Genomic DNA, 13,519 nt, shown 5'->3' on the forward strand with positions numbered 1-13,519 from the left:
CAATCCAATTGGGGACTAAGCACAAGTTCTCCTGCGCTTCTTACCCACAAGCGAATGGGCTCTGTGAACGCCTCAATGGCCTGCTCAAAGAAAAGATAGTGAAAGGGAAAATGACTCTGAAAAAGGGGTGGCTTCATTGCCTACCCTTAGCTTTGCTCGCATTGTGCAATCAGTCTAGCTCCGACCACCATTTAACTCCCTAATTGGTGGTGATACGAAGATGCATGCACATCCGACTTGCTCCTCCCGCTAGAGCGCTGACGAATGCCCAAAATGCTGCTGTTGTATTGGGGGATTAAATGTAAACTCACTTCGATCATGGCTAGTGCTACTTTTATTTCTCACTGCTACAGGCTTGGCAGGGGAGGTCGCAGAAGAATGATGAGGACAGCACATAAGTAGAACCACAGGAACTACTCAAAGCCCCTCCTCTCTATCCAGGGGATCTGGTCCTGTTACGAAACTTAAACAGAGGCTGGCACAAGCCTTGCTTCAGGAGTCCATTCAGTGTAGAGAAAGCCTCTGAGAAGGCTGTGAAGGTGGTAGGGAAGAAGGCTTAGATTTATCTGGGAGACGCCAAGCCCTGCAGAGGTGAGACCCCCCTGGTCCAGGATGCAGATGGTGCAGTGCAAGGAGAAGAAGAAGCAGAGCGACAGATTCAGACACGCTCCCGGACTAGACAGGCACATATAGACATTTAGTTTAGGCACACTGTCCTTTTTACACTAAGCAACCAGCACACCTGCATGAAACGAGTTTCTATGCGCATTATTGTACTTGCACAATACAACAGAGAAGCACTTTCGAATATACAGGGACAAGGATTGAATGTAGCCAGTAAAACTCCTTGTTTATGATTACCTTATCTACGTTACAAGCAGCTTTTTGATACTCAAGAGGAGTGATGTGCCTATTATCGTCTTGATTAGTAGTTTTGTTCATTTTTGGGAGAATCTTTGATGCCATATTAGTACAATTATTTTACTAGAAACGCTTGCCACGTATAACGATGATGGTACCAAAGGTTGTGAATTTTGGTAAGCACCAATTCCGAGCTCATGGACAACACCGAGGGCATACATACATGCAACACATGGACACTGCTAGGAGAGCTATTGTATTGAGATACTTTGCATTCTGCTGTCTCTGCCTCTTTACCCTCTAGCCACTACAGAGATATGCCAGGCATATGCCAACATAACACTCGTTCCATCAGAGACCGAAGCTATGACTCAGCTGGTCACCAGCGCTGCCCTAGAAGTAAAAAGGCTGAAGCGAAGCGTTAACACAAATTTCAAACATGTAAATGCTTATATGACCGTTTTAGCCCACATCACCAATAACATGTTGTACCAGCACATGACCAAAGTGGGGGGAGCTGTTATGTGTGCCCTCTCATCCCCTACACCATGAGCGCCTCCAGGACATTTGTAGCAACAGAAATACCAGCAGCCAGAGCACAATGCCTTATGCACTTAGCGCTCTGCACCACAAGAGCAAAAGCCATCTTTATAAAGCAGAGTGCAGTTCAAAGCCAAACAGGGGGGTGAGGAGCGAAGATGATGAGAGTGCAAGTGAGCCATGAATATTGAGATTGGAGCGGTTAGTGATTGTAGCCATGTGCTAGTAAAGGATACATGTGGGTGGGCAGTGACGCTTTTTTTCAGATGGCAGACGCAACACCCCTTGCACGTTTTTAAGGCCGGCATGCTTGCTCACGTGTTTGGCTACCAGGATTTCACCCATGTTGTCACGTTCCCAGTGTTGACGCTTACACACAAGACCACATACAATTGACATCAGAGCCTCATATTTAGATTTGGTTTTCCATGGAATATTCCACTTAGATTGCTGGGTTTAAAAGGTGAGCACCTTTTATACTTTGCACATATTCTAGGCGTGAGCGGACACTTTGCCAACGTAGTTATTGGAAGATATCATTTCTCAGGTTCTTTTTTTTGGTGATGGGATCCCACCACGATTTTAAAGGGGCAATGATAACATATTTTGGGTGCACCACTGCCATGGAAGTGACTGAAAGTGGAATTGGTGTACAGTGCGGAGTTTGGAAAGAAGCGGCATTAAATTGCACTTTTTTAAGACTATTATTTAGAACCTTTCCTTTGAGTTCAACTGCCTGCTCTACCCCTCTGAACCCAGCATCCTCGGAACTCTGCCCCTCCTCCAAACTCCACCCCCTACCCCGGCCTTTGTGGGATGCCCTTTCCATTTGTTTCCATTTCCAATAGTGCCATAGGTGACAACATGACCCATGTCGTTCCAGAGAGGCTCCCCCAGGCCATCTGTTTAATGCCATTCTGGGCCTTGTAGTTTTGGCTCCCTCATTGGGAATGCCACGCAAAGAGCTTGAATGCAAAGGGCAAAACCAGGTGAGATTGAGTGCCCCACTTATGCCAAGGGCATGTGGATATGTAGGATTTTCTATTGGCGGCATCGTTGTGTAGACCCTTGCCACCTGGACTATGAGTGCCAAATCTTTGTATGCTACAAACCACCTCGCTCTGAGAGTACCTACAAGTAAGCCTAGATATGCAGAAGTGTTCATGAAGTCCGATTCACAAAGATTTGCACTGGTGCAAAGGACGCAATGTCCTCAGCATCTCCGATCTGCTCACTTGTACCTGATTCACAAAGACTAAGGGCCTGATTCATGGAGTTATTTGCACGGTTCAAAGTGACTTTGCATTGCCGACACAAACCCTGATTCATGGAACTGTTCAAAGTGTATTTTTTCCGTGCCAAGTCAGTGCATAGTCATTTGAGATGCCTACGTGCAAATGTGATTCACAAAGGTTTGCTCCCGGGCATCTTAGATATGCTGCGGGCTGCTCCAGATGTGCGCCAGTTTTAGGCTTCGGGAATCAGGCAGAAGGTGCAAATCTGAGATGCTCGTGGGAATCAGCCGATTTGCTCCAGTGTGAAGCTTTGAGAATTGGGTCCCAAGACGCCAGCGGGGCTAGAGACTACGTAGGGACTTATCACTCCCTAAGGGTTTCCGCAATTCCCAATGGCGAATGCTGGAGCGGAATGCAGTGTTGAGGTTCTCTTCAGCCTGTATTTCCCACTCGCAGTCTGTGCCGTGGCGCCGGAAGCCAGGGTCACAAAACTTTGCGCACCAACGCGCGCCGAGCCTCCGGTGCTTCCTTTTTTAAACCTAATTCTTGCTAATGTTTTTAGAACAACTGCAGCTTTTCTGATGTCTTTTATTAGCCATAGTTTTGCTAAAGGGTAATTGTGTGGGTTTTATGGGGGTAAATGAAAACGTATATTTTGATAATCACCTGCCATAGTCCTTCTATGCTGTAATCCGAGCCTTCCCAACTGTCTTCCATAGAGTTCAGCCTGAGAGTTCAGCCTCGCTACCAAACAGCGAATATGATGTTCTTGAAATCCCTTGCTTGCCTTTGCATTAGGAGGAGTTGTGCATTGGGACACAGTAGGGACGTTGGGGAGTGGGGTTATGGCAAACTCCCCAGTCGTACTAGTGTTTACGGTCCAACCCCAGGTCTCTCACATGTATTGTATATATGTGGTTGGAGGTACACGTGTGTGCCCGAGTGATGTATATGTTAGAGGTGTGTGTGTTGGTGCCGCACGGAGCAGGTGGTTCCTGCGCCGCCTTGCGTAGCGGGTGGGCGGGTGGCCGCTCCGTGAGAACGAGGACGCTGCCACTGGCCCCTCTGACTGGTGGTGGGAGGATGCGGCGAGGGGCGGAGCAGGGGGAGGCCCCGCACACACCCCGCGCCCCCCAGTGACAGTGTGCAGGACCCTCCGCAGCAGCAGTATGCAGTCAGGGGGAGCAGTCGGTGCGCGCCCCGCTCCTGGGAGCCCCCGAGGATGAGCGGGGCGGCGATGAGCAGCTCCGCACGAGCCCCCTAGCCCGGACACGAGACCCCCCCCCCAGGCAGGGGGGATGCTGCAGCCGCCGGAGGAGGAGGAGGGAAGATGGAGAAGCTGGCCGCCAGCTTGGTAGACCTCAGCTGGAGCTCCGTGGCGCTGCCTCTGGACACGATCGTCAGTAAATTCCGCCTGCCCACCCTGGTGCGCCCTGGACAAGGTAGAGGGGGCCGGCTGGGCGCTGCGGTGGGGGCCACGGGTGTGTGAGGTGGGGGGGAGAAAGTTGCATGCATCAAGCAGGACGTACGGGCATACACCGTGTGCAATAGTTGGAAAGTCTGAAACCCGCCCCCCTGCCAGTGACAGTGCTCTGAATGGGGGCGTGGGGGGGTGGGGGGTCAGAGTTATTGGGGCATCGCACTTTTCTCCATCATGCTATGGTTATAAAGCCTGGTACAGGGCCGCTTCCTCAAAACTTGCCGCGAGTGCCGCCCGCACGCAGAACCTCCGCACATCTCCCCTTCCAGTCTCCACTTGCACAGTGTTCATTCCAGCCTCTAGGCGCTACTGTGGAGGCTTTGAGGGTCAGTGGTGTGTTGCACTGCATCCCTGGTTGGCAGAGGGCAGGGAGAGTGGGGCCAGACTTCAATGCCGGCAAATCAACAATGCTCCTAGATAGCCTCGCTTCGAGTGTCGGTGCGAGGCGCTATGCCAGGCATCGCGCACCCTCTCCCTGCCTGTAGCCACCTCTTCACCCGCAGCTCTCAGGGACTTCGCACCCCCGCCCCCTCGTGCTGCCACCACCCCCCCATCCGCTGATTTCCAAGCCTTCGCGAGCCCATCGTTGCCCCCTCCCCACCTACCCCCGTCCACTGGCCAGGTCCGTTGTCGGGTAGGACCCTGTCCTCTGCACTTACCCCCCCCCCCTTCTTTCAACTACCACAGACTCTTCATTTCCAGCAGCCGTCCTCCGGTGCTAGGGGCGCCCCCTCCTCTTCCTCTCGAGCCTCTCTCTTCGCGTCATGGTCCCTCCTGTAAACCCATCCCCTCTTCCTATCCCAGCTCTCCCGGGCGTTGCATGAGCCCCCCTCCCGCTGTTTTCAGCATTCACCCGCCCTCTCTCACCAGCACAGGCCGGGCAGAGCCGATGGTCACTCTTGTGCTCTCACATGGTCACTCCCTCTCATAGAACTCCCTCGTCTGATTCACTCTCGGCGCCACTCGGTGCCCACAGACTCCCTCCACTCAGCCGCGGTCTGCAGGGCTGTGCATGGGCCAGCCTCTGCCTGAACCCAGCCCCCACGCAGTGATGCCTGCGCCCCCCACCTGTCCCAAGGCCCCTTGCACTCTCCCGCCTCAGCTTTATCACTCTCCTCTTAGCCCCTCCTATGTCTCGCCTACTGCTTCAATCAGGCCCCCTCATTTAAAATCTGCCCCACCCATCGCGGCTCTGTCACCCTCCACACTGTCCCTCCCCTTGCCCCAGCCTCAGTCCACATAGAAGGCTGTAATAGCCTCCAAGCCCCCCCACCCCTATCCGCCGAGGCCCTCCGTGACATTCCCCTAATCGACTCCTAACCCTCCTCTGGTCTCACCCCCTACCCATGGCTTTGCATGCCCCCGCCACTCTTGCTATCACCCGCATCAGCACTGTCACTCTTTGCATTGTCACTCTTCTGCTATCAGCTTCCTCCGAGCTCTGCCAGTTTCTGCATGGGCACTCCCCTGTCGCAGTCACTCCAGCCTTTGCATGCCCTCCCCCTTTCTCTTACCCCTGCAAGCAGTGTCGGATTTGCCTGATTAACCTTATGCTATCAGCTCCCCCAAAGCTCCGACAGTCTCTGCCTGTTCACACTTATGCTATCAGCTCCCCAGAGCTCAGTCAGTCTCTGCATGGTTCCACTTATGCTATCAGCTCCCCCAGAGCTCTGTCAATCTCTGCCTGCTCACACTTATGCTATCATCTTCCCCCAGAGCTCTGCCAACCTCTGCCTGCTCACACTTATGCTATCAGCTCCCCCAGAGCTCTGTCAACCTCTGCCTGCTCACACTTATGCTATCATCTCTCCCAGAGGTCTGCCAACCTCTGCCTGCTCACACTTATGCTTTCAGCTCCCCCAGAGCTCTGTCAACCTCTGCCTGCTCACACTAATGCTATCGGCTCCTCCAGAGCTCTGTCAGTCTCCGCCTGCTCACACCTATGCTATCAGCTCCCCCAGAGCTGCGTCCATCTCTGCCTAGTCACACTTATGCTATCAGCTCCCCCAGAGCTCCGTCAAGCTCGGCATGGTTTCACTTATGCTAACAGCTCCCCCAGAACTCTGTCAGTCTCTGCATAGTTCCACTTATGCTATCAGCACCCCCAGAGCTCAGTCAATCTCTGCCTGGTCACACTTATGCTATCAGCTCCCCCAGAGCTCCGTCAATCTCTGTATGGTCACACTTATGCTATCAGCTCCCCAAGAGCTCTGCCAATCTCTGCATGGTTCCACTCATGCTATCAGCTCCCCAAAGCTCCATCACTCTCTGCATGGTTCCACTTATGCTATCAGCTCCCCCAGAGCTCCGTCAGTTTCTTCCTAGTCACATTTATGCTATCAACTCCCCCAGAGCGAAGTCAATCTCTGCATGTTCACACTTATGTTATCAGCTCCCCCAGAGCTCTGTCAATCTCTACATGGTTCCACTTATGCTATCAGCTCCCCCAGAGCTCCATCATTCTCTGCATGGTCACACGTATGCTATCGGCTCCCCCAGAGCTTCTTCAGTCTCTGCATGTTCACACTTATGCTATCGGCTTCCCCAGAGCTCCGTCAGTCTCTGCATGGTTCCACTTATGCTATCAGCTCCCCAGAGCTCCGTCAGTCTCTGTCTAGTCACACTTATGTTATCAGCTCCCCCAGAGCTCCGTCAATCTCTGCATGGTCCCACTTATGCTATCGGCTCCCCAGAGCTCCATCGGTCTCTGCATGTTTACACTTATGCTATCGGCTCCCCCAGAGCTCCGTCAATCTCGGCCTGTCACACTTATGCTATCGGCACCCCCAGAGCTCCTTCAGTAACTGCATGTTTACACTTATGCTATCAGCTCCCCCAGATCTCCGTGAATCTCTGCATGCTCCCACGTATGCTATCAGCTCACCCAGAGCTCTGTCAGTCTCTACATGGTCACACTTATGCTATCAGCTCCCCCAGAGCGCCGTCAATCTCTGCCTGTTCACACTTATGCTATCAGCTCCCCCAGAGCTCCGTTAGTCTCTGCATGGTTACACTTATGCTATCAGCCTCCCCAGAGCTCTGTTAATCTCTGCCTGCTCACACTTATGCTATCAGCTCCCCCAGAGCTCTGTCAATCTCTGTCTGCTCACACTTATGCTATCAGCTCCCCCAGAGCTCTGTCAGTCTCAACATGGTCCCATTTATGCTATCAGCTCCTCCAGAGCTTCGTCAATCTCTGCATACTCCCACTTATGCTATCAGCTCACCCAGAGCTCTGTCAGTCTCTACATGGTCACACTTATACTATTAGCTCCACCAGAGCACCGTCAATCTCTGCCTGCTCACACTTATGCTATCGGCTCCCCGAGAGCTCTGGAAATCTCTGCCTGCTCACACTTATGCTATCAGCTCCCCCAGAGCTCCGTCAATCTCTGCATGCTCCCACTTATGCTATCAGCTCCCCCAGGGAACTGTCAGTCTCTGCATCGTTCCACTTATGCTATCAGCTCCCCCAGAGCTCTGTCAGTCTCTGCATGGTTCCACTTATGCTATCAGCTCCCCCAGAGCTCTGTCAGTCTCTACATGGTCACACTTATGCTATCAGCTCCCCCAGAGCACCGTCAATCTCTGCCTGTTCACACTTACGCTATCAGCTCCCCCAGAGCTCCGTCAGTCTCTGCATGGTTACACTTATGCTATCAGCTCCCCCAGAGCTCTGTCAATCTCTGCCTGCTCACACTTATGCTATCAGCTCCCCCAGGGCACTGTCCGTCTCTGCATCGTTCCACTTATGCTATCAGCTCCCCCAGAGCCCTGTCAGTCTCTGCATGGTTCCACTTATGTAATTAGCTCCCCTAGAGCTCTGCCAGTCTCTGCATGGTTCCACTTATGCTATCAGCTCCCCCAGAACTCTGGCAATCTCCGCCTGCTCACACTTTTGCTATCAGTTCCCCCAGAGCTCTGTCAGCCTCTGCATGGCCACACCTATGCTATCAGCTCCCGCAGAGCTCTGTCAATCTCTGCCTGCTCACAATTATGCTATCAGCTCCCCCAGAGCTCTGTCAATCTCTGTCTGCTCACACTTATGCTATCAGCTTCCCCAGAGCTCTGTCAGTCTCAACATGGTCACACTTATGCTATCAGCTCACCCAGAGCTCTAGCAGTCTCTACATGGTCACACTTATGCTATCAGCTCCCCCAGAGCGTCGTCAATCTCTGCCTGCTCACACTTATGCTATCGGCTCCCCCAGAGCCCTGGCAATCTCTGCCTGCTCACACTTATCCTATCAGGTCCCCAGAGCTCCGTCAATCTCTGCATGCTCCCACTTATGCTATCAGCTCCCCCAGGGCACTGTCAATCTCTGCATCGTTCCACTTATGCTATCAGCTCCCCCAGAGCTCTGTCAGTCTCTGCATGGTTCCACTTATGCTATCAGCTCCCCCAGAGCTCTGTCCATCTCTGTCTGCTCACACTTATGCTATCAGCTCCCCCAGAGCTCTGTCAGTCTCAACATGGTCACACTTATGTTATCAGCTGCCCCATAGCTCCGTCAATCTCTGCATGCTCCCACTTATGCTATCAGCTCACCCAGAGCTCTGCCAGTCTATACATGGTCACACTTATGCTATCAGCTCCCCCAGAGCGGCGTCAATCTCTGCCTGCTCACACTTATGCTATCGGCTCCCCCAGAGCCCTGGCAATCTCTGCCTGCTCACACTTATGCTATCATCTCCCCCAGAGCTCCGTCAATCTCTGCATGCTCCCACTTATGCTATCAGCTCCCCCAGGGCACTGCCAATCTCTGCATCGTTCCACTCATGCTATCAGCTCCCCCAGAGCTTTGTCAGTCTCTGCATGGTTCCACTTATGCTATCAGCTCCCCCAGAGCTCTGTCAATCTCTGCCTGCTCACACTTATGCTATTGGCTCTCCCAGAACTCTGTCAATCTCTGCCTGGTCACACTTATGCTCTCAGCTCCCCCAGAGCTCTGTCAGCCTCTGCATGGTCACACTTATGCTATCAGCTCCCCCAGAGCTCTGTCAATCTCTGCCTGCTCACACTTTTGCGCTCAGCTCCCCCAGAGCTCCGTCCATCTCTGCATGTTCACACTTATGCTATCAGCTCCCCCAGAGCTCCGTCAATCTCTGCCTGGTCACACTTATGCTATCAGCTCCACCAGAGCTCCGTCAATCTCTGCATGGTCACACTTATGCTATCAGCTCCCCCAGAGCTCCGTCAATCTCTGACTGGTCACACTTATGCTATCAGCTCCCCCAGAGCTCTGTCAATCTCTGCATGGTCACACTTATGCTATCAGCTCCCCCAGAGCTCCGTCAATCTCTGCATGGTCACACTTATGCTATCAGCTCCCCCAGAGCTCTGTCAGCCTCTGCATGGTTACACTTATGCTATCAGCTCCCCCAGAGCTCCGTCAATCTCTGCATGGGCACTCCCATGGCCCCCGTCTCATCCCTACAGAGCAGACTTCGCTCAGTATATCTCCTGCGCTGGACCCCTCCACACAGAGCTCTGTCTGACTTCCGAGGACCACTCCTCTCCATCCCACATCTCTGCCAGTCTCTGCATGGCCCCTCCACTGCTCTCAGGCCGCCATCCCACGAGTGCTGTCCGTCTTTGAATGCAGTCTTCGGCTCCACGCTCACTTGCTCTGTCCGCGTTTTGCATGCACCCCCAGCCCCGTGCTCGCCCCACTCTCCTCCAGGGCAGTCCTCCTCTTGCCCCTTCCCACAAGCCTCTCTCCCCGCTGCTGGGCCAGGGTATTGTCGCAGGTGGCCGGCCTCCCTCTGGAGGAGGCGCCTCTTGAATGGATGGAGGGGGAGGGGACCCTTGTTGGCGGGCGCATGTGTTCGTGTGTGTTTTTGAAAGAAATGCGAGTTTGCCATCTGCGCCTCACGCCCTGCATGCTAAGCAGCACGCCCGAGTGCCACCCCCGCGACGCCACCCGTGTGGGGGTCTGCCGGAGGCACACCTCCTGCACTCAACCGAACACACAGCATCGCCAAACTGCCCTTGTGTGCAGCGCCCGCTCCCCATGCTTGCATTATTTTCAGCAAAAGCCAGTTCACCGCAAAGGCCCGCCAAAACCACGCAGGCGTTTATTCCACAAACGGTCACCGAGGGCATGCAAGTGGCAGCCTTCGACGGAGCCCCCACGGGAGCAGTGGTCTGCGCACACAGAATACCACAGGTGCAGGGTGCTAGTACCGCCCTCTAGATGCAGAAAGGTCACCATTCTCACAGGCTACCTTGATTATGGGGAAATGTACGCCATTATGTTGTGAGCGCAAAGGAAATTATTTGCGTGGAAAATAGGGTACTTAACGATAATGATGTGTTATTTATATAGCGCCTTAATCCATAGCGCTTTACAGAGCACATATTTACATACAATATCACTTAACCGAAATTGGTACTCATTTATCGTACTTATTTATCGACCTCGGAAAGATGAAAGACTGAGTTGGCCCTGCTGGGATTTGAACCTGCGACCTGCAGCTCACGCACAGATCGCAGCAGCGAGCCCTCAACCCGCTGAGCTATCTTGTGCGCACATTAGTGTTTGTCGATTAATGGAATTAATGCTGTACTTCTGTTGGACTTGTTTGGAGTTCGTGCAGGCTCAGCACGTCTCTGCCAGCTGTCGAGGGCCTCGCGCGAGACTCCATGCAGAGCGTGGGTGTGGCTTGCACAGAGGACTAAGGGGGGGCGGAACACCAAAAATGAGGAAGAACCTGAGAAAAGGTGGGAGTTCCCCGGGACGGCCTGCAGGCAGTCCCTCGCACGTCCACAAATGCGCGGCTTGAGATGTATGAATGGATTCGATCGCGCAACCTCTCTCCCGGGAAATGTCCACGCAAGTCCTTCATACTATCCGCCTCCCAAAGGCAGGTGTAAGTACACTTGCGCATAGAAATAGCAGCACGGAGGTGGATTTGCATGTCGGATTTGGGGGTGCGTGTAGGCAACCGGGATTCCGATCCAATTTAGGGGTGTGTGCACGCAGTGTAGCGGGGTGCAGGTACGGTTGACGGGTGTTCGCACACAGATTTTTCAAGATTTTTCATATGCATGTTGGGATCCCGGATGCGGTTACGGGGGACTCTGCGCAGGGTCCCTGAAATGCAGGCCTGCTTGCAGGGGACCCCACTCATTGTTTGAAGGGTGCGTGTATTCACGCTCGGGGGAGCACAAAAAGGTAGCCGTCCTGGCTGTTTTTGCTTTGCATAGGGGAGCGTGGGGGGTGTTCCAGACACGACTTGCGAATACGGTTACTTTGCGCAGTAAATTCCATGACTACACAGGCACGCAATTTTTAATCTGCGTGCAGGCTCACGCAGTGTCCTTCTCGCTGCACGGCCCCTGTGGGATTTCTGTGTACATTTCCATGAATCGGGCCCTAAACTGAGGAGTAAGTGGGGTCTGTGGCAGGCATGGACTCCTATCTGCTGATTATAGCTGTGCATTGATACAGCCATTGAGGTGTATAGCGCCTACATCAGGTATGTGTTTGTTCTAGCCAAGGCGTTCCCAAAATGGTGGCTCTGCCCAGGGTCACACTGTTTGGTCACGTGGGGAAGTTATGCTGGCAACTCGGCTGTCCGGGTTCCAAAGTGTAAAGTTTATGCACTTGTAAATACAACAAAGAAGCTCGGGCATCCTTCTAACAATGGGTTATTTACCCCCCACCGTGCATTCTGTCCACCCCGTCTATGTCCCATGCAATTTAAAACACAAAAGGTGTTTAAAAGAGCACATGTTTTACTGTTACCATGAAACTCCCAGTGGCGCTATAAGTAGCCTCTTTGAGTGCCTGCCTGCACGGACTTGTCGGGAGATGGAACTCCAGTCCTGGTTTTAATATGTATTCTGGGACTTGTAGTCCTCCAGGGCTGCAAGTTCTAGAATGCAAAGTTAAAACCAGGACTGGACTCACGTCTCCCACCATTGCCCAAATATCCAACTATGATTATTTGTGTAACAGATTTGAAAGGAGATGCACATGGAATAATCAATCAATGAGAAAAGTCAGAAAGATCACGTGATGCGCGCCTTAGACTTGCCCACACTGATGGAAGTGGCACGGCTAGCCTTCCATCGATATATATAAACTATCGGCACAAACAGCGGCAAACTTTGGCGCTGAATTATGGGGGCGTAATAAGTTAGAAAACTCAGGTTGGTCGATTCTGTAGGGGATATTTTTGTCAGATTCTTTATTTTTAGTTAGGTTCGCCCTCATATGAGGTACTTGGGATTTCTTTAAAACTGCTTCATAGATGAAAAAAGTTTTTTATTTTGTTTCTCTATCCACAGAATGTAAAAAGAGGATACATATATATGTATTTCTTTTGGATACTTATGTTGGTTTGTCTTAAAGTGTAGTATCCGATGATTTAAAAATTTCTTAAAAATCAATTCTCCCATGTGTTTTCTGTTCTGGTCTTTTTCATTGTTTTTCAGAGTCCAGTTTGAGATTTAAATGGTTCCCATCTTTTTTAGGGAATCGTAGACCAAAAATGTCCCAGCGAGTTACAGGCAAGTTTTCTACTCGTCTGGGTTATTTTTGGTAAAGAAGCCGCAAAAAGCCTACCGGTTTCAGTGGCACTATCAAGGTAGAAGCCACATTCATCAGGGCTGGGCAGACACTTAAGGATTGATGTGTCAACAAGTAGGTAACTGATTGATAAGTTCTCTAATGGTAGCAACAGTAGCATAGCAAGCACTAGTAGTGCTCCTAATAACCAACTTAACCAAAATGCCCCCACAGCACCCCAATTTTTTCATCGGGGACAGGGAAAAACCAGAAACGGAGGAAGAGGACAGTTGCAAGCACCATTGCAGAACCAATCACCATGGATAACACGCAGCAGAGGACGAGGGCGGACATCAACTGCCCCCTAAAAAGTGCCCTAAAGAAAAAGAGAGACACATGGTACAATAAGGATATCAAGCCGGTCAAGTGGCACAGCAAGTAGAGCGCTCGCTTTGACATCCGTGCAGAGCTTGCTAACGCAGGTTCGAATCCTGGCACGGCCAAACTCAGCCTTTCATCCTTCTGAGGTCGATAAATGAGCACCGTGGGTAATAATAAGCAGCGCTCAGATACCTCAGGGTTCGTAGCACTATATAAATGCCAAATTTATTTTTTTATTTTATTTAACCCAGTACATCGTAGACAAGAGATGCCACAGAGACCTAGTACTAGCGAATCCCAGACAAACATCGATACAAACCCTAACATTAACAATTCAAGACCTCCAAAAGAGCCAAGGGAGAAATCCCTAGTGATGAACTTCTCCAATCACAGATTGACCAAAGATCAATATGACCTTCTGGAAAAAGGGCTATCCTTTGTCCCCACCACCATACATGACCCGTTTCAAACTCGAATTGAAGTAGCGCAATTAGTCCGCAAAATCA

The 13,519-nt window shown here is 51.8% G+C and overlaps 1 protein-coding gene across 2 annotated transcripts in view; it reads left to right on the forward strand.

Moving 5' to 3' along the window:
- Nucleotides 1-3,678: 3,678 nt before the first annotated feature.
- Nucleotides 3,679-13,519, forward strand: part of GAREM2 (GRB2 associated regulator of MAPK1 subtype 2) — a 475,556-nt gene continuing 465,715 nt past the window's right edge. Inside the window, exon 1 of one of the 2 annotated variants that reach the window (XM_069605575.1) lies at nt 3,679-4,078. In XM_069605575.1, coding sequence (XP_069461676.1) covers nt 3,967-4,078 — 112 coding nt within the window. In that variant the 5' untranslated portion in view covers nt 3,679-3,966. The remainder of the gene's footprint in view (nt 4,079-13,519) is intronic. The other variant, XM_069605576.1, reaches the window with a different exon arrangement.

Source organism: Ambystoma mexicanum, chromosome 4p (assembly GCF_040938575.1).
Source record: "Ambystoma mexicanum isolate Mex_15411 chromosome 4p, UKY_AmexF1_1, whole genome shotgun sequence".
Classification (NCBI taxonomy): Eukaryota; Metazoa; Chordata; class Amphibia; order Caudata; family Ambystomatidae; genus Ambystoma; species Ambystoma mexicanum.